This window comes from Microcaecilia unicolor, chromosome 5 (genome assembly GCF_901765095.1).
Source record: "Microcaecilia unicolor chromosome 5, aMicUni1.1, whole genome shotgun sequence".
NCBI classification, from domain to species: Eukaryota; Metazoa; Chordata; class Amphibia; order Gymnophiona; family Siphonopidae; genus Microcaecilia; species Microcaecilia unicolor.
The window spans coordinates 42,904,863-42,925,816 of record NC_044035.1 but is presented as its reverse complement, the minus strand read 5'-3'; the positions used below and the strand labels follow the sequence as shown (position 1 = coordinate 42,925,816).

Genomic DNA, 20,954 nt, shown 5'->3' with positions numbered 1-20,954 from the left:
CTGCAGGCGGGGAAAAAACCTCTTTTTGCACCCGCAATAAAACTGAACATTTTTCCCATTCCTGCGGATTACTGCAGTTTACTGCGATTACCCGATCCCATGTCATTCTCTAGTTCCTACCCCCAGTCCGTACCATTTCTGGCGGTACAAAACTATTTTCTATTTTTGTAGCCCCAGCATTTACCCGGCGGTAATCGGACAGTGCCGTGTGCTGCCTGGTTACTGCTGGGTTGCCGCAGGAGCCCTTACCATCACCTCAATGGGTGGTGGTAAGTGTTCCCCCCTGAAATGGCCACATGGTAAGTGTTCACTTGCCCCAGAGCCAATTCTCTCTCTCTTTTTTTTTTTTTTTAAGAGAAAGCCTTTTACCCACTGCGATAAAAGGAGGTCTCAGTGCACATCAAAAATATGCGCTGACACCAGTACAGGCCCCCTTTTACCACTGCTTAGTAAAAAGGACCCCAATATTGTGTTTATAACTATCTACAGTAGAACGCTGATTATCCGAACGCTGATCATCTGGATTTCCTATGATCCAGACCCATTATCCGTCAATACCTTCCCAACCAATCCTCACAGTCTGTGCACAGAAAAGCCCTGCCTTTTCCTTTTTCGGCCCTTTCTAGACTTCAAAGCCAGCAATGGATGGCTTCGAAATTTCAAGCACCACCTTGGAATAAGGCAAATTAAAATCCATGGTGAGAAACTTTCTGCAAATTTGCTAGCAGCTAATTTCTTTGTTCTTCAGTTTAATGACCCGATTGTGTTTATAATGCAGACGAAACAGGTCTGAATTGGAAATCACTCCCTGGTAAATCACTGGTTAGTCATAAGGAGCAATCTGCTCCTGGATTCAAGTCATCTAAAGAACGTGTCACACCGTTGGTTGGGGGAAATGCAACTGACAGTCATAAGTTGGAGTTATTGCTGATTGGTAAATCTAAAAATCCTTGTGCATTCAAAAACATACATAACCTTCCCTTGTTGAAGAGAAGCCAAAAAAAAAAAACCCCATGGATGAGTTGTACAGTAGTGTATATACAGTATTACAAGAAATACAGCACTTTACTTTAAAAAACAGTACTCTGATTAGAACTACTGTATTTTATACTTTTGTCTGCAAACATTGATGAAAATAAAACTAATATGCAATGCTGTAATCTTATTTTCTTTACAGAAATTTGATATTTTCAATTATCCAGATTTATGATTATCTGCAGAGGATAGTCCAGATAATCGGCATTCTACTGTACTCGTTTTACTGGTGGGAAACCATCCCCCTTTTTTTGATGATTGAGTAGGAAAATCCTTTGAGGAAAGCAGGCGTCTATATTTGACCTTTGACTACATGAAAAAAATCTTTTTGTTTGCCTCTGAATTGTCTTCTGATTGTATGCTACAGGCCCAGGCCTCAAATGCTCACAAACATTATCTAGCTTATCTTCTCTCTTCCACCTTTCCTCCTGAGCACATATATTTACTTAGACCTTTAAATCTGTCCCCCATATACTTTATGCTGAACACTACTCCGGCCAATATTCAGCGCTATTTAACTGTCCAGAAACGGTTGCTGACCGGTTAAATAGCAATTCGGCACCTAACTGCTAATATTCAGGACGAGATAACCAGTCATCTCCTCTGAATATTGCCGGTTAGAGCTGAAAAAATAACTGGTTATATTCAGTGCTAGCCGTCCTATCTTTGGCCACTTTAAACTTAACCAGCCAGTGCTGAATATTGACATAGCTGGTTAAGTTTGAGCCGGCCCAAAAACCCCCCAGATATTCAATGCTGGTCACCGGAAATGGCTCAGCACTAAATATCCAGGGATCAGCGCCAATCACGGCACTTAAGTGGGCTGCCTCCCATGGGCTGCATATCAGCCTCACTGACTGGTGCTTCTCATCTTTATCCTTTTGAAGGTGTGGTCTCCAGAATTGTATAAAGTACTCCAGATGAGATTTCAGATACTTATGTAGATGCATTATCACTTCCTTTTTCCTGTTGGTCATTCCTCAACCTGTGCATCCAAGCACAATTCTGGCTTTTGCAGTTCTTTTATCTGCCTGTTTGGCCACCTTAACATCATCAGATATCACCATCCAGTTTCTGCTCATTTCATGCAGCTCTATTTTGAGCCAATCCCTTAAATGTTTTGCAGCCCAAATGCATGACCTTGCATTTTTACTGTTAAATCTTAGATGCAAATCCATACAATTTACCATTGCAGTACCTAGAAAATAACCATATTACAAATACATAGTACGACAAGCAATTATATTACTCGTTTCCAAAATATGAGTACTGAAGAAAAACAGAGCAGTGTGAAATCTAGATCTGATATGACATTGTCTTCTACCTGTCTCTTGGAGATCACCAGGTTTTCCACAGGCTGTGGATTCTTGAAGACTTGTATCTCCTCTATGATGTGTACAACGGATTTGAGCACCACTGCCTTGTGAATCCAGCCATCACCTGCACAACCACAATCAAAGGGAATGTTGATACTCAGAAAGTGAACCTGGAATAGCGAGCTGCAGGCACTGTACTCAAGCAACGCACCACCCTTAGCAGAACTTCCTAATCTGAAGTATCAGAATGATATAATTAAAAAAAATGAGATTACATTTAGCTTTACACTATACTTTCCAATTTTCAACATCTTTACACTCTATCATCAACAACGTTCTCAGACCTAGAAAACATGAAGACAACTGATTCTTTTTTTCCCCACAATAATGAACTCCCCCACTATTTGTGGGAAGAAAGGTTTTGAGACTGATATTCAAAGACACTTTTAGGTTTAGCAGCAATCACTAAATCTGTCTCCAATTTGTGAATTTGTGCAACTGAAATTTCCTGACTACTCCAGTGCTGGTGCAGAGTGACATTGCTTTGGATTCACCCAGCTATACCGATAGTGGTGATATTTAACTATCTATACAGTTAAGTGGTTTCATTTAAGGACAGGAAAAAATGCTATCCTATCTTAAACTGCACAGCTATGCTTATAGGTGCTGAATATTGTCTCTTTATAGAGCTACTGACAGCAAGCTCTATCTATGCTATCAGCGCCATCATCTTTCTAAGTAGTCTGAGCTACCTTAAACCTACTAGTCCTGACCAGGGAGGAAGTGAAACGGGAGGGGTGGAGCCGACAGGAAAGGAACCAGGATGTAAAAAAGGCAGGGCCAGAGTAAGGTTAAGGAGACCCAGGGAAAGAAGAACTGAAGCCGCAGTCTACATGTTTACTTAATACGTCTACTGCTGTGATCTGGCTGAAGTAAGCCCATCTTTTATCTGAAGACTTGTGAGCCTTGTTCTGGAAATCCAAAGAGAGAAACTACAAACCGTATTTGGGGTGTGGTAGTCACAGGCCATAAACTGTGTTTTGGGCCCTGTTAGCCATAGATCCCATGCTAGGACTTTTCCCTCTCTGAAGATAAAAGACTCTACCTTTATTTCTAAGCCTGTGAAGTAACAGGCCTCAGATTTAAGTTAATAAAGCACTTGTTCCATGTTTACAACCTTGTCTGGTCCACCCTCAACCATCGTTCAAAGTATCACAAATCCACTGATCTACATAGTTTTTGATCCAAGTCTAGCCAAGACTACAGCTTGTTATTTTAAGGGGTGAACAAAGAAAAATGGTTGTGGTCCATTCTATAACAATAACAACAAAAAAACGATAATCTATTTTATTTTTTTAATCCATGAATCAGGTAAAGTGGTTAATGGGTTTGGGAGAGGGGGAAAAGGCTCAGGGGTCTTTATTTTATCTATTTGTACGTTTCACTGCTACAACAGGGCCAATGTTTTAAAAATGAAATGAAAATGAATGAAATTCAAAGCACATCCCTAGCTGTTACCATAAAAAATATAACATCACTTAAAACCAAATAATCTAATATTTATCAAGTCTTTTACATTAATGTTTTGAGAGATTCAATATGTCTTTGACTAGGGCTACCGTAAGTCCTGTTTTACCTGGACATGTCCTCTTTTTGAGGACATGGCTGGGCAACAGGGCGGGTTTTGCCAGCCTGCCCGTTTGTCTGGATTTCCGGTGTCCTATCCTAGCTTCCCCTCCCCTTACCTGGGCGCTGCCCTGCATTCTGTTCCCCTTGTAATGCTGAGTGTTGATGGTGCTGGCGCCGATTCAAAATGGCCACTGAGAGTTGAAGCAGCCTCGCGAGACCATATCTCGTGAGATTGCTTCAACTCTTGGCGGCCATTTTGAATTGGCGCTGGGACCGTCAGCACTCACCACTGCAAGGGAAACAGAATGCAGGGCAGCGCTAGGGGCAGGAAAGAAGAGGGGGCTCTTTCCTGCCCCAAAAGGGTCACTAGTAGACCACCAGGGCAGTACAGTAAGGGGAGGGGAGGCTAGGACACCCTTAGGGGTGTGTGATGGGGGGGGGGGGGGGATATGTGACAGGGGGGCGGGGTGTGGCAGGGCATAGGTCCTCTTTTTGAGGGGACCAAATATGGTAACCCTATCTTTGACGAACTTAAATATTTATCACTCATCCGCTGGCACTAATAAACAGTGTGCAGGGATATACTGCCATCACGGAGAACCAGGAGTAAAGAAAGAATGATCAAGTATCTCCTTCCTGAAGATCCCAGCTGCACACCCCCCCCCCCCCCCAGCTTAAACCACAATTGGCAGCACTCTCAGTACCATGCACAAAGGAGTGAACTCTCCTATGACAGTAAACAGGAAGTGGAGAAGTGCCTAATGGTTAGTGCAGTAGGCTGAGAACCAGGGGAATGGGGAATTCCCACTGCAGCTCCTTGTGACTCTGGTTAAGTCATTTAACTCTCCACTGCTCAAGGTACAAAACAGACTGAGGCCACTAGGAACCGCTTTGGATGTACCACAGACGGGCAGTATATCAAATCCACTCTCTTTACCCTTAAAATAAGTGCCATAAGTGCTAATATCCAAAGACGACTGTGAAGCAGTAGGTGTTTCCTAAATTTCTAAGTTTTTTTTTTTTTTTGGGGGGGGGGGGGGGGGGAATGGACAGAGCAAATAGCATTTTTGATCCCTGTGATCTCCACAGCACAAAATGGGATATTTAACTGATGCACTAAATACCGGTATATCTGCACTCAAACCCCACTAGGAAAAGGTTTCCTCACACAGGCATCTCTCCAGTTTCTACAGTGACCTTCCAAGTAGAAGCTGTAGAAATCCAATTTTAGAACCCGATCCAGGGCAATGTATTTTATGAACCAGTACATTTCTGTGTACAGGCTCAGCCACAGTACAACAGTGACACGTGAAGGGCAATTCAATGACAAGGTGCCTACATTTACATGCAAAATTACAGAATATTAATGCTTTCAACACATGCGTAAGTGCTAGCAGGACGCCTAAATGCTGTAAGGGCACAAGTGGCCTAGCATATATATGCACGAAGGGCACACGCGGGTACAGCATGAGCAGGGCTCCTTCTTACATATACAACTTATACAATACTGTGTTACTGCACTCTTGCCATATTTATGCAACTGACTGGTGTAAACTGTGGGCACGTAAATGTCAGGTTACTGAAACAGATGCCCAGCTATAGAACTGCCTCTCTGGTGGCCAAACTCAGGAGTGGATATCTGTGATCTTGAGGAAGTGTGAGGAAGTGTGGAGGAGTGGCCTAGTGGTTAGGGTGGTGGACTTTGGTCCTGGGGAACTGAGGAACTGAGTTTGATTCCCACTTCAGGCACAGGCAGCTCCTTGTGACTCTGGGCAAGTCACTTAACCCTCCATTGCCCCATGTAAGCCGCATTGAGCCTGCCATGAGTGGGTACAAATGTAAAAAAAAAAAAAAGTTGCAGTTTGTGGCCAATTGTCAAAAATTATTGCTGTAAAAACTGGGCTAAATGGTTAAAAATGGGAGAAACCCTAGTAATTCGTGACATCTCAAGGCACTGTAGTTCAATAAAAGCCAGTTCACACTGACCAGAAAGCCCAAAGGAATTAGAAACTGCTGGCCTAAAATATGACCAAAACTTCAGAAAAATGTTTTGGAGAAGTTAGAGACAATATGTACTACTTGTAACTTGTCCTTTGGCAGTTTTCCCCCAAACTCTAATTTATTTAATGGAGCTATTCTTATTCAGAGCAATTCTGACAAAAACGAATTCAAAGATCACAATCTGTATACTCCTGAGCAACGATGATGAATGCAAATCACTAATAACACAATTCAAATCCCAAATAAAATGCTACAAGATGACATATGAGAAAATGGAAATAGGCGATATAAATACTAGCGTGGTGGTGGGGTGGGGGGGACTTCAATATATCTTGGAACCATTTTGGAAATCTCTTCCACCCAGGGCAAGAAGTAGAGTGTTTAATGTTATAATTGGTAGTGGTCTTGTGAAAATGTCATTGTTAAGGTGGGTTTAGAGTAGGAGGGGAGGGGATAGGGTGGGAGGTGGTATTCTTCAACTTAAGTGGGATTCCTGTTTATAGAAGTACCGGTTTTACCTGCATTTTTTTGGCATCACTTCTGAGTTTTGGCAATCTCCATTGACATTTTGGGATTTTACTATCATTGTAAGACCCCTGACACAAGCAGCTTCACTGAAACACAGACCGTGTCGGGTCTGTTCAATAAAAGTGAGTTGACGCCCCAGTTCCGGAAGGCCCTTGCAGTGACGATCCTAGGTCGGCTGCCACCCAGGGTGGATCGCCGATGCGCACCCCCCCCCCCCCCCCCCCCGGCGCATCAACCCCCACCCCCGGGTGCATTCTTAGCTGCTGGGAGCAGCCGAGTGGCTCTCGGCTCCGCTGGCTCCCTGCTTCCTCTGCCCCGGAACAGGAAGTCCGGGGCAGAGGGAGCAGGGAACCAGTGAAGCCAACAGGCGCGCGGCTGCTCTCTGCACCCCTCCAGCAGCATGTACCCGGGGCAGACCGCCCCCACTGCTCCGCCCTTGGTACCCCACTGGCTCCTTGTGCTTTTTGTTGTCACTCCTGTTTGAGGGTATTTTGGATTCCCTCGCCAGTGTTTCCTGTAGGTTACATTGTTGCAATGCTATATGGAACTGGAATTTTTATTACAGTTTGACAAAGATATTGTTTCTTATGTTTCATATTTTGTGATTGGATTTGTAGTGTCTATTTTCAGCCTACTACTCAATAAAAAAATATTTAAATATAAAAAGCTACAAGAGGCTGGAGATCCAATTCAATTCATAGCAAGTTACAGAATGAAAACTATAACTTTTTTTGTTGCTTTGAGGAGACAACATGACACGTACCTGTTCCAATGATTAGCACATCATAGTGCTTTCCATCCAGAGCCAAAACTCTGTCTACTGCAATTCTGGTGTAAATTACATTTTTCTTCATGAGGAGGGGCTGCTCCCCTATGGGCTTCACCTCCTCATACATCAGGGTGTGGATCTTCAGAAAGTCCAGGACATTGCTTGGCAGGTCTAAGGAAGAGTTGAAGCCACTGTTCCGAAGTTCATGTGTGATGCACTGTGCAACAAGGGTGGAAAGACTTTTGTTACTGAGGTTTTTTTCAGGGAGGCAGTGAAGAAAAAGAGAGATGCACATACACACGTTTCAGCACTGAATGGTCTGGCACCTGGACAGTGCATGCAAATGATGAGATGGGTCTGGGACCTCATTAAGTTCTGATTAAGTCTGAACAAGTCATACCTACTGGTGGGGAGGAGGAGGGGAGCTGCTGGATATTTATTATTTTGATTCCATCCTCTATTTAGGGATCCTCTGTGTTTATCCCACACGTTTTGAACTCACTAACCATTTTAATCTCCATCTGTACTGGGAGGGCATTCAAGGCATCCATTACCTTTTCTGTGTCGAAGTATTGCCTGGCATTACTCCCAAGTCTACCGCCCTGCAACCTCAGTTCATGTCCTCTAGTTCTACCTCTTCCCTGTCTCTGGAAAAGATTTGCTTGTATATTAATACAGACATTTAAGTACTTGAAAGGTATCATATCTCCCCTATTTCTCATTTCCTCTAAGGTATACATACTCAGGATCTTCCAGTCTCTTCTCAGATATCTTTTGATACAAACCCTGTACCATTTTTGTCACCTTCCTTTCAACCACTTCAAGTCTTTTTATGTCCTTGGAGATACGGTCTTCAAAACTGAACACAATACTTCAAGTGGAGCCTCATCGACAACTTGTGCAAGGGCACCAACATTTTCTTCTGCTGGTTATGCCTCTCTATGCAGCCTAGCATTTTTCTGGATACAGCCACCATCTTGACACATTGTTTTTCCGCCTTGAGATCCTCTGACACCATCACCCTAAGTTCCCTCTCTTGATCCATGTACATCAGTCTCTTGCCCCTGCACACTTCTCTTTTGGATTTCTACACCCCAAGTGCATCAATCTGCCCTTTCCCCCTACACAGAGATTTGGCAAAGACATACTGTGTTTTGTTTGAGGGGGGGGAGGAGGGAGGATCTGTTATGCTGGGACCATCATTTATTGAACCCCACACTGTAAGGGTCACTGCACGCCACTGACTATGGAATTAAACAGGAAATTGCTTGCTTTGCCAGGGTATTAAGATATCAGAAGAAGGTTGCTGACACTTACCGAACCCGGCCGTGGTTCTGGAATTTCATCATTAAATCGGACCCATTTGCGGGAGTTGGGTTGATATGCCATGTAAGGACCTTCAAAGACCTTCTGCATGTCAGCAATGCTGTACTGGCAGATGGCAGAAGCCTCCATATTTCTCCTAATCATGAAAAAAAAAATAAAAAGAGAATTAGATAACTGCTAGTTAAGTAGAAAATAGCTGAACAAGAGACATGGGGGGGGGGGGGGGGGGGTGCAGGTGGTAGACTTATATAGCTGATACAGTATCTCAGTAATAGTGAGTCTTCCTTGTTCAGGGATCTACATTAGCTGCATCCCCAGTGTTTCAGTTTATAACTAGATTATGTACTGCGACATCCAGAACATTTTCTAATTTTCTGTTGTAAAAGACCCAAGGTAAGCACCCAAAACAAGCCACCCAAGATTCCAAGTCACAGATCGAGTGTCATAGTTGTATTTACAAATACTGTGCTTTGCCACAATCATACTGATTCCATCTTTGTTTTGTAGGATGGTTTTTAATGATTATTTATTTATTTTAGTGCATTTCTATCCCACATTTTCCCACAAGCGCAGGCACAATGTGGTGTACAGTACTTCAAGAAAAATTACAATAAAAGAAAGAAAGGTAGAAACATAGGATGGCAGAGCTGGGGTGAATTCACAGAAAAGAAATGGGAAGGAAAAACTGTCCAACAAGTGCAATTGGGTTAGAGACCCACTTCAAACGACAACGGGAGAGTCAAAAGGAGGAGTTTGTTATGGAGTAGGCTTGCGTAAATAGGAATGTCTTTAAGAACTTCTTAAATAATTGATGGTCTGATATCCCTTTATGAGATAAAGCAGATGTTATGCTTACATACAAGGTAATATGTGAAGTCTCAGCTTAACTTGGGACTTTCCCACATGCTAAGGGACCAGATTGAACAAGGCATTTTTAGTGCTTTTGTTTTATTTGCAGGTTATGTGGTAATGATTCCATTTAGCATGTGGTAACTGCAAAGAATAAACGGGTGGGGTAGTGAGGGTGGCCTATACCCTGGGTGTAGGCTGCTGTTGGCTCTGCTGGTCCCCTGCCCCAGAACAGAAAGTTGACGTCAGAGGGGGCAGGGGACCAGAACAGTCAACAGCCACGTGCCTGCTCTGTGCACCCCCTGGCTCGGAGGAGGGGGTGTTCTGCCCTGGGTGGCCACTGCTCCCTTATTAACTGCACATTATCCGGTTAGAGTGAACTAATCATAATGCATTAACTGGATAACATGGGAACAATCACTTGCTGCTCGTGACATGCCCTCTCCAAAAAAACATTTCTTAAAAAAAAAAAAGTCTGTTAAAAAATGCACAAAATTGAAAATTATTTCAGGTGGAGGAAAAACTTCAGTAAGACAGCATTAGATTTATGACATAGCTGCTACATGACACATCATTAGTCAGAAAACTTTTCCCTTCCTATTTTTATTTTTTATCTAATTTTGTATATTTTTTATATTGATTTAAAACTCCAATTGTTCTCCAGCACTGTAGCATTAGCAATAACAATTATATCAGCACGGCATAAACTCTATGGAGCCTCTTCATTTCACTCAAAATGCTCCATTATCTGAAAATACAACATCAATTTGAAAAACTAAGGTGTTTCATCATTGATCAGATTAGGGATAACAATTCAGGGTGGGGGGGATAGGGGAAAATTATTGACTCAAAGATAACAGAGATGGATTCACAGTTTGAATACACTAAATCCAGCAGGCTTAAATGTAGCATTAGAATGGAAATTTTTCTCTAAAAATTTATCAATTATTTAGCTCTCACTTCTCTTTAAAGATTACTATTAAGTTCCAACAGTTCCACACCACTGGATATAATAGCAGGTTGGCAATTCAAATGTTTCACACCTGTAAGTTTGAGCACATTCAATAGGCAAACAGCTGATCGGCATCTCTTAAAAAAAGGGAGCACCATTTTTTCAATACAGCAGTCGGAGCAAAGGTGAGTGTGAAATCTGTATCATCATAAAAGTCCAAGATGTTTTTTTATATTTATGCACTAATTGAAATACATTCTTGCATTTTTAGAACGTGCTGTGAGCCACCTGAAGATTTAAAAGTGAGTGGCACTAGCCTGTAAGCCGGCAGCTCCTGAAGAAGCATCTTGAGTGAGACGGAGGGGGCTCCACAGAGTTTAGGCCGTGCTGATTAGGATTATAATTGTTATTGTTAAAGCTACAGTGCTGGAGAACAACTGGAGTTTTAAATCAATATAAAAAATATACAGAACAAAAGTAGATTAAAAAAAAATAACAATTACAAATAGGAAGGGGGAGGTTTTCTGACTACTGATGTGTCATGTAGCAGTTGTCATAAATCTAGCGCTGTTTAATGAAGTCTTTCCTCCACTTGAAATAATTTTCAATTTTGTGCATTTTGACAGCAGACTTTGCTGTACTTGGGTATGTGAATATATACAGTGGTGGAAATAAGTATTTGATCCCTTGCTGATTTTGTAAGTTTGCCCACTGACAAAGACATGAGCAGCCCATAATTGAAGGGTAGGTTATTGGTAACAGTGAGAGATAGCACATCACAAATTAAATCCGGAAAATCACATTGTGGAAAGTATATGAATTTATTTGCATTCTGCAGAGGGAAATAAGTATTTGATCCCCCACCAACCAGTAAGAGATCTGGCCCCTACAGACCAGGTAGATGCTCCAAATCAACTCGTTACCTGCATGACAGACAGCTGTCGGCAATGGTCACCTGTATGAAAGACACCTGTCCACAGACTCAGTGAATCAGTCAGACTCTAACCTCTACAAAATGGCCAAGAGCAAGGAGCTGTCTAAGGATGTCAGGGACAAGATCATACACCTGCACAAGGCTGGAATGGGCTACAAAACCATCAGTAAGACGCTGGGCGAGAAGGAGACAACTGTTGGTGCCATAGTAAGAAAATGGAAGAAGTACAAAATGACTGTCAATCGACAAAGATCTGGGGCTCCACGCAAAATCTCACCTCGTGGGGTATCCTTGATCATGAGGAAGGTTAGAAATCAGCCTACAACTACAAGGGGGGAACTTGTCAATGATCTCAAGGCAGCTGGGACCACTGTCACCACGAAAACCATTGGTAACACATTACGACATAACGGATTGCAATCCTGCAGTGCCCGCAAGGTCCCCCTGCTCCGGAAGGCACATGTGACGGCCCGTCTGAAGTTTGCCAGTGAACACCTGGATGATGCCGAGAGTGATTGGGAGAAGGTGCTATGGTCAGATGAGACAAAAATTGAGCTCTTTGGCATGAACTCAACTCGCCGTGTTTGGAGGAAGAGAAATGCTGCCTATGACCCAAAGAACACCGTCCCCACTGTCAAGCATGGAGGTGGAAATGTTATGTTTTGGGGGTGTTTCTCTGCTAAGGGCACAGGACTACTTCACCGCATCAATGGGAGAATGGATGGGGCCATGTACCGTACAATTCTGAGTGACAACCTCCTTCCCTCCGCCAGGGCCTTAAAAATGGGTCGTGGCTGGGTCTTCCAGCACGACAATGACCCAAAACATACAGCCAAGGCAACAAAGGAGTGGCTCAGGAAGAAGCACATTAGGGTCATGGAGTGGCCTAGCCAGTCACCAGACCTTAATCCCATTGAAAACTTATGGAGGGAGCTGAAGCTGCGAGTTGCCAAGCGACAGCCCAGAACTCTTACTGATTTAGAGATGATCTGCAAAGAGGAGTGGACCAAAATTCCTCCTGACATGTGTGCAAACCTCATCATCAACTACAGAAGACGTCTGACCGCTGTGCTTGCCAACAAGGGTTTTGCCACCAAGTATTAGGTCTTGTTTGCCAGAGGGATTAAATACTTATTTCCCTCTGCAGAATGCAAATAAATTCATATACTTTCCACAATGTGATTTTCCGGATTTAATTTGTGATGTGCTATCTCTCACTGTTACCAATAACCTACCCTTCAATTATGGGCTGCTCATGTCTTTGTCAGTGGGCACACTTACAAAATCAGCAAGGGATCAAATACTTATTTCCACCACTGTATGCCGTAATGGCAAGCTACATTGAGCCTGCAAATAGGTGGGAAAATGTGGGATACAAATGCAACAAATAATAATAATATATTAACCTGCAAACGGGTATTTAAAAAAATGAAATCAGTAATGCACTGGTTAGCATGCGCAAACAGGCAAAATACTGCAAAAACACTAATGCATTTCTGCAGTAGCCTGTTAAGCCCTTAACGTGCACTTAGCCGATGCTAATGTCCTTTAGTAAATGGGCTGGGCCCCTATATATACATATAGGGGTTGATAATCAAAGCGATTTAAGAAGCCAGGAAAGGCTGGTTAGTGCCGCTGAATATCACCACAGACTGCAAAACTGAAAGCTAGCTATTTTGTGGCAATCCAGAGGCGAAGTCAGCACTTATCGGTTAAGTGCCGATATTCAGCACTGAACTGCCTGAGTTAAGCTGTCAAATCGGTTCGCATAAAGTCAGTTCCATCCTTGGGGGTCTTTTACTAAGCCGCAATAGTGTTCTTAGCTTGCAGCAGAAATCAGCCAGCGGTAAACGCCAAGACGTCTATAAGAATATCATAGGTGCCATGGTGTTTACCACCAGCTGATTTCTACCACGGGCTAAAAACACTACTGCAGCTTGGTAAAAGACCCTCTTTATGCGCTGTTGCTTAGGTAGTTAAATACTGAATAGTGCTCTTAAGCTCTTAAGAGAGATACCAAAAACAGTGGGGGGTGGGGAGCCACATTTCGACATACACAGTCTGCATCAGGGATTCTTGGTCATACTCAAAATATCTTAAATATTGCTTTAAAAACTCACAGTGGCCCAGTGCCTCGTGTCCTAAAAAAACCCCCCTGACGAACACTGTATGTCGAAACGCGGCCTGTGTTGGGTTGATGTGTCAGCATTTTTTCATTGAAGATTAAACTTTGATCTCCTTGGACATTGTGGTTGGCTTTTTTTTTCCAATTTTTTTGGTAACTCTTGTGGTTTTTGAGTCCTTCAGTGTTTGCTCCTAAGAGAGAGCCAGCCACACAAACCTGGATATTAAACGCCAGTGCCAGGACTTATGGCCCAACAAAACGTTCACCATCGCTGCCTGAATACCTACCCCATAATCTTTTGTGAAGGATTAAGTGGACAAATAGCATTTTCCTAGCTGCCAGTTTATTTAATAATTGTAGAACTGTCCCGACAATACATCTACATGCCATTGCACTGTCACTATGGGCTCCTTTTACAAAGCTGCGCTAGCGATTCCGGGCGCAGCAAATGCGACAGAGCCCATAGGAATTGGGCTTGGTCGCATTTGCCACCCCGGAATCGCTAGCACAGCTTTGTAAATGAAGCCCTATATGTTTTATGTAATTTTAATTTCATTTACTTTAGCCAATAATGCCTGTAATTTTTTTTTATGATGGACGATGCGGATAAGTGGTTTTTATTAACTGACTAAACTAACAGTTACTGAGTGGGAGTTTAGGAGCTGTCAGCTCTAGCTATGCTTTCACATACCTTGATGATATTGCAAGATCTTGAGTTTAATCCTATTTTAATTAAAAAAAATGTTTTAAAGCAGCTGATAATATCTTTATTGTTTTAACCATCTCTGTATATGTTTTGACAACATCGATAATAGGAACCTAACAAGCTGAAATCTGTGTTATAAAAATCACTTACAACGCTTGAGATTTTTGTTTCAAATATGGTACCACTTTTTATTCCTCAATTAACAATTACTAATGACACACTCTCCCACATTCACAGTAAATGGAGACGAGAATAAAGGCAATCTTTTCATAATATATTTTTGCATTTAAGAATTTTAAAAGGATGTTTCTTTAATACTGTTTTTTGTTGCAGTTCTGATTTATAATTAAGTATTCTTTTACATTTTTTGACAGATTTTTTTTCACACTAGTGATGTATGATAATCAATTTATTTTCTAAATTGAACAGATATAGCAGTTACTTATTTTTCATTACTCCGGTTGAACTTTCTAAAACAGCTCGCATTATTATAGCCATATTTACCTATTTAATGGTGTCTTATAGGATATATCTCTGCCATTATTTTTTTCTATGATACTGAATTTGATTAATATATATTAATGTTTTATACTTTTGAAGTATTTTATTCGACATACTGGATTTCCACTACTTCTTTGGCTTCTATTGTAAAATGTTACAACTGGGTATGTCCTGTTTGATAAAACCATATATATTTCAGGAAGATTTTAAAATATACAACTTATACCCTCTTTTTATTGTTTCATCTGAATCATCTAGATTTATTTTAATGCCTTTTTCATAGGATATTTAACATCTTGTATGAACTCTGATGCAGGTATTTAGCTGAGAACATGGCCGCTGTCGAGTCTTGGTTTATATCCCTTTATCACTTGGTGCCAGTAAAGCTTCTTGTCACATATATATATGTCTCCTGTGTCGTCATTCTGGACTATATTGCAAGAGATACCTGACAAGTTACAGTCTTAAAAATAAATTTATAAGAAAGAACACAAGGGAAATCATCTGTGAAATACAAAGTAATGTCACAAGCTGTTCCATTGTAATTGGTGAAAGAGGGTTAAAAGTATGGCAAAATCAATTCAAAATTTATCTACTTATGAAAAGGCATGTCAGACATACACATAAATATTTGTGTAATATAGTTTTTAATTAAAGGAGTTCAAGGGCGAGTCTAAATTTTATCATATAGAGGTGATATTTAGTCACTATCCCCAGGATTCTATATATTGTGCTGAGATTTCCATGCGGAAATCAAAGCATATTCCATCGCATTCCACATAACTTAATTGGTTATGCTAATCAGCGCTGATAATTGATGTTAACAACCAATTATCAGCACTAACTGGCATTAATTAGAATTTATGCGCACTACTTGCTAAGCATATTCTATACTGTGGTGCGAGTAAACATATGTCACACAGTTGAAAAGTGGGCATGGTTATAGAAGTGGAATGGGCGGGTCATGGATGTTTCTAAAATCTATGTGCTTTGCTATAGAATACACCTGCTCTGCACCTAATTTAGGCGTTGAGATTTACACCAGGTTTTACTTGGCATAAGTGACCGTGACTAATTTTAGTCATGTGGACCGGCGCTCTGGGTATTCTATAAATTGTGCGGAAATTTAGGCTTATTATATAAAGTATGTCTAAATTAAAGCGTACGTTATAGAATACACTTCGATTTCCACATAGAAATATCGGCGTGATATATAGAATCTAGTCCTATGGGGTAATTTTATAAAGGGTATTTCAAATTGAAAAGGGCTTTTACAAAATTACCTCAGCATTGCGATGGTGACATGACCCACATGTAGGCGTTTCCAGGACCGAGTTTCGGCAGAGAAGAATCAGAGTTGTAGTTTATGCATATTGTTTATAAACTATGTATTGACTAAGTACACACATTTAAATCTACTCCCAAGCAGGAAGAAATATCCACGGCTTCCCTGTCAGGATAGGCTGAAGAGGCTGGGGCTCTTCAGCTTGGAGAAAAGGCAGCTGAGGGGAGATATGATAGAGGTCTATAAGATAATGAGTGGAATGGAACGGGTCGATGTGGAGCGTCTGTTTATGCTTTCCTAAAATACTAGGACAAGGGGGCATGCGATGAAGTGTAGGGAGAGACAAGAATGGAGAGGTACTGGGGAGCGGTAGAGTGAATGCACTTATAGGTCAGTAAGAGAAGTTTGAATTGAATGCGGAAATGGATAGGGAGCCAGTGAAGTGACTTGAGCAGAGGGCTAATATGAGCATAGCTGCAGTGTGGTAAATTTAAAATGAATCGGAGGAAATTTTTCTTCACTCAATGCGTAGTTAAACTCTGGAATTCGCTGCCGGAAAAGGTGGTTAAGGCAGTTAACTTAGCGGACTTCAAAAATGGGTTGGACGGTTTCCTGGAGGAAAAAGCCATAGAATGTTATTGAATGGACGAGGGAATACAGTATTTCTATGATGGGGAGGACAAATTGCTTGTTCTTTTGGCCGCTGTCGGTAAAAGGGGGCTGGGCTCGATGGATCCTTGGTCTGTCCCAGCATGGCGATGCTTATGTACTTATGTACTAAGTTAGTGTTCACAATCCCCCAGTAGCAGGTGAGAAAAATAATTCTGTTTTTATGAATGCATACAGGTTTCTGGAAGGAGCCACATTCAGTAGCCCCCTGGCTACAGTGATGTTGTGGCAATTCAGTAGGGCTTAAAAGTGTGCAAAACCAGAAGTCAGTTCTAATTGAATTGCAAATCCAAAAGGAGCAAAAGGAACCTGCTGGGCCATAAGCATAACTGTTTTCTCTTCTCCTACAATAACTACAACTTCAGCATTAAATAATCCTGAAAATGGCAAAGACTGGAAGCTAGACTCTAACAGCTTTGCATAAATTTCTGAGCTCGCTGAAAACAAGGTCAGATTAGCGTGGATTTTATTTACCACCTATTCTGAACAAATTTACCCAAGGCAGTGTACAGCAAACATAACCCGGACACAGACCTTTTGAGTGTGACTAGCTAGTTAGTTGCCTCTTCCATTTAAAGGTAGTGAGATTGAAAAGGGAAAGTAGTGATCTATGTCATTAAATAGAATTGAACTGCTGTAAGTGCCAGGTCTGTCTGCCTCTATTAAGACAATGACAGAAGAAAAGAACAGTTCTACAGAGTTCTTCAGGCAGACATTAGCAAACTAAAGACATTGAAAAACTTATCTAAGAACACATCTGTGCATTAGTCAAGATACGCTTCAAGTGAAATTTTTTTGTTTTAATTGAATACTTTAAGAAATATATGTAAAGCGATTAAATAGCACTGGAAAATAGTGTATCATGGAGAAAAATAACAAAAAAAAGGAAATAAAAAAACAACATAACCAGTGGCGTAGCCAGACCGCCAATTTTGGGTGGGCCTGAGCACAAAGTGGGTGGGCACAAAATTTCCTCTCCCACCTCTCCCCAAAATTGGCTGTCTGGCTACCCACTGCCCCGAACCCCTCCCCCCCCCAAACCATCGCTGCAGGTTTCTCCGGCACCACCTACCGGCACCCAATGGGCCTTCTTTCCCCTCCCTCCGTCGGGCAGCGCACGCCAGCCTAACTGTACAACAAAGCTGCAAGGCACCGGGTCCGTCAGCATGCTGCCGCTAGCTCCTACCTTGACATCTTTCGGCAGAGGTGTTAGTTCTGCTGCTAAATCTGCAGCGGATCCACGCGGTGCCAGGGCTCTCTGTACGCTGCTGCGACTGCTTCCTCTGCGCTATCCCTGCCTCTGTGAGCAGCGTACATAGAGACAGCCCTGGCACCGCGTGGATCCGCTGCAGATTTAGCAGCAGAACTAACACCTCTGCCGAAAGATGACAAGGTAGGAGCTAGCGGCAGCATGCTGACGGACCCGGTGCCGTGCAGCTTTGTTGTAGTTAGGCTGGCGCGCGCTGCCCGACGGAGGGAGGGGAAAGAAGGCCCATTGGGTGCTCCATTGCTGGGTGGGCCTGAGCCCAAATTGGGTGGGCCCGGGCCCGCCCAGGCCCTCCCTTGGCTATGCCCCTGAACATAACTATAATGAGTACAAAGGACATACTATGGGAAACAAATATTAGGTAGCAAAAGGACAATATTGCTGTAATAAAAAAGAAAAATCTTTGAAATTATCCAACCCATATGTCAAAAAGCAGTTAAGTTGCCAAGGATTACAGGGGACATATCTATTACCTTGAAAGCAAATTAAACATTGACAAAGGTATCTAAGAACAAAACGTAATAAGTATTCTGGATCTACTGCCCAGAGACAGTGGGTGTAGGAAAATATAAAAAGCAGGTGTTTGCATGATAAAGGATGCTTTATCTAAAAAGAAACTTATTAGAAAAGACCAGTACTTGTCAAAGTATCTTACAGGGAAGCTGCTATGGGGTATAAGATTCAGGAACATAATAAACCTGATGGAAGGGGTGTTGGTGTGTGTGTGTATATGTGCACGTGTCTCCAAGTATGCATGCACCTGTGCCCACCCATGTGTGTGTGCATGCATTTCCTTGAACCCCTGTGTTTTTACACACACATACAGCAGCTAGCTTAACAACTTGCTTCAACTCCAAAAAAAGCTTTCTTAATTACCTGAGTAATTAAAAATTAAATCAGGAAATATTCTTTCACCATAAAATAACATTACACTTCCAAACAAAGCAAGCAAATCTCTCTCAAATGAGTTATTGTATAGGAGGAAAAGACTTCAGATGCTCGGCATTCACATGTAAGGTTAAGTGTCTGAATGTGGATGCCTCGCTGCACCGAGTTCACTTGTGAAAATATATTTTTCTTTGGATGCGAACTCTTGGCGAGCTTCTTCATTAGTCAGAAAAACCTCTCCATGGGTAAATCTTTTTGTTGTTGAGTTTTACATAGATTTTCTTATATATACAATATCCACCAATTAATACTCTATTAGAGATGCAAAAAGGTACTTATCTCTTCTGTGGCTTAAGTAACTGTACATGTGAATGCTGAGCATCTGAAGTATTTTCTTCCCGTACAATAACTCGTTTGAGAGAGATTTGCTTGCTTTGTGTGGAAGTGGATTTATATTCTTTAGCAAGTACCAGGTGTACTTTGAATTTATTACCATAAAATAACATGCAATTTTTTAAATATAAAATACCCTCTTCATCTATGTCCAATGGAAAAGTAAACAACAAATGACATGAACTGACTCCTGATCTTGAGAAGGATCTAATAAAGCTGTAACATTCAAGGGCTCCATAGATACCCAAACATCCAATTCTCTTTCCTGGTTCAGAAGTTCACTTTTTGCTTGGAAGAAAAAACCCCCCATTTAATTAAAGGATGTATCACTTGAGTCCATCTTCATAACTTCTAGGAAATACTGTTTAAACATATCATATCATGATTAAATCCTCATTTTCAGGAAAATTAGTAATTTGCAAATTCCTATATTTTCAATTTGAATAATACAATAAGAAAGACAGGTTGTCCTGAACCAAGGTGCCTTGTTCAAAGATCCCAATATATTTGGACTGTATTTTGTTTGTATATGGGAGTCCCACATAGACCCTGTAACTAATACTGAAGAGATGACAATGAGGATAGTGGAGCTGAGGAAAGGGGTGGGGTGGGGGTAGGGGGATTTATTACAAATAGTATTTTCTACCAGCCCCCTTACGTTTTCATGTGGAATTTGCTACCCTTGACTTTGAGATGTGACTGATTTATTCTTTCATTTAGCACATTATTGATAATTTTAATATTGTTTTAGTGTGTTGTCTTTAATATGACTATATCTGATTCCCACTGTATTGGTGGTTTTCATATTATTATAAACCACATGGAGCTCAAGGTTGAGATGGTATATAAGAATTCTGCTTAAAATTAAATTAAAATTAAAAATAGGGGCACTTTTACTAAAGCATAGCACACACTAATTCCATTAGTGTATGCTAACTCCTAAGAAACCCATAGGTATAAAATGGGCTTCTTAGACTGTAGTGCACACTGGGCGTCTTTTTTTACTAAGGCACGCTCACGTTCCTATGGGCGTCTCTAATGTATAGCATGTGCTAAAAACATGAGCGCGCCTTAGTAAAAGACCCTAATTCTGTTAGCGTGCACTAAGCTTTAGTAAAAGGGCCCCATAATGTCATAACAATTTGGTTTTCGTAGACTTCACGATACTGAAACCTTATTGCTTTTATTTGTTGATACCATCAGACGAACCTGTTCCAGAGATAGGAAGGCGGTAGAACTAGAGGACATGAAATGAGGTTGAAGGGGGGCAGACAAGAAAAATGTCAGGAAATATTTTTTCACAGAGACAGTGGTGGATACTTGGAATGTCCACCCCCGGGAGGTGGTGGAGATGAAAATGGTAACGGAATTCAAACATGCGTGGGATAAACATAAAGGAATCCTGTTCAGAAGGAATGAATCCTCAGAAGCTTAGCGGAGATTAGGTGGTAGCACCGGTGGTTTGGAGGCGGGGCTACTACTGGCCAGACTTCTACAGTCTGTGCCCTGAAAATGGCAGATACAAATCAAGGTCAGGTATACATATAAAGTAGCGCATATGAGTTTATCTTGTTGGGCAGACTGGATGGACCGTACACGTCTTTTTCTGCCATCACCTACTATGTTACAACTATGAGATGGGTTTAATCTTGGTAATCATTTTCTCCTTGTGAATTTAGACATTTCAGCTGCGTTTGATACTATTAGTCATATAATTTTACTGGAACTACTTGAATCAATTGGAATTTCTGGAACAGTTCTACAATGGCTTACATTTTCCT

General features: G+C 41.5%; 1 protein-coding gene across 4 annotated transcripts in view; it reads right to left on the bottom strand.

The window, feature by feature from the left end:
• The window catches only part of SEMA4G (semaphorin 4G), a 408,621-nt gene that overhangs the window by 30,551 nt on the left and 357,116 nt on the right, over nucleotides 1–20,954 (bottom strand). For all 4 annotated transcript variants that reach the window (XM_030202836.1, XM_030202840.1, XM_030202839.1 and 1 more), the window contains 3 exons: nucleotides 8,596–8,740; nucleotides 7,273–7,495; nucleotides 2,360–2,475 (listed from right to left, as the gene is read on the bottom strand). In XM_030202836.1, the coding sequence (XP_030058696.1) occupies nucleotides 2,360–2,475; nucleotides 7,273–7,495; nucleotides 8,596–8,740 (484 nt within the window). The remainder of the gene's footprint in view (nucleotides 1–2,359; nucleotides 2,476–7,272; nucleotides 7,496–8,595; nucleotides 8,741–20,954) is intronic.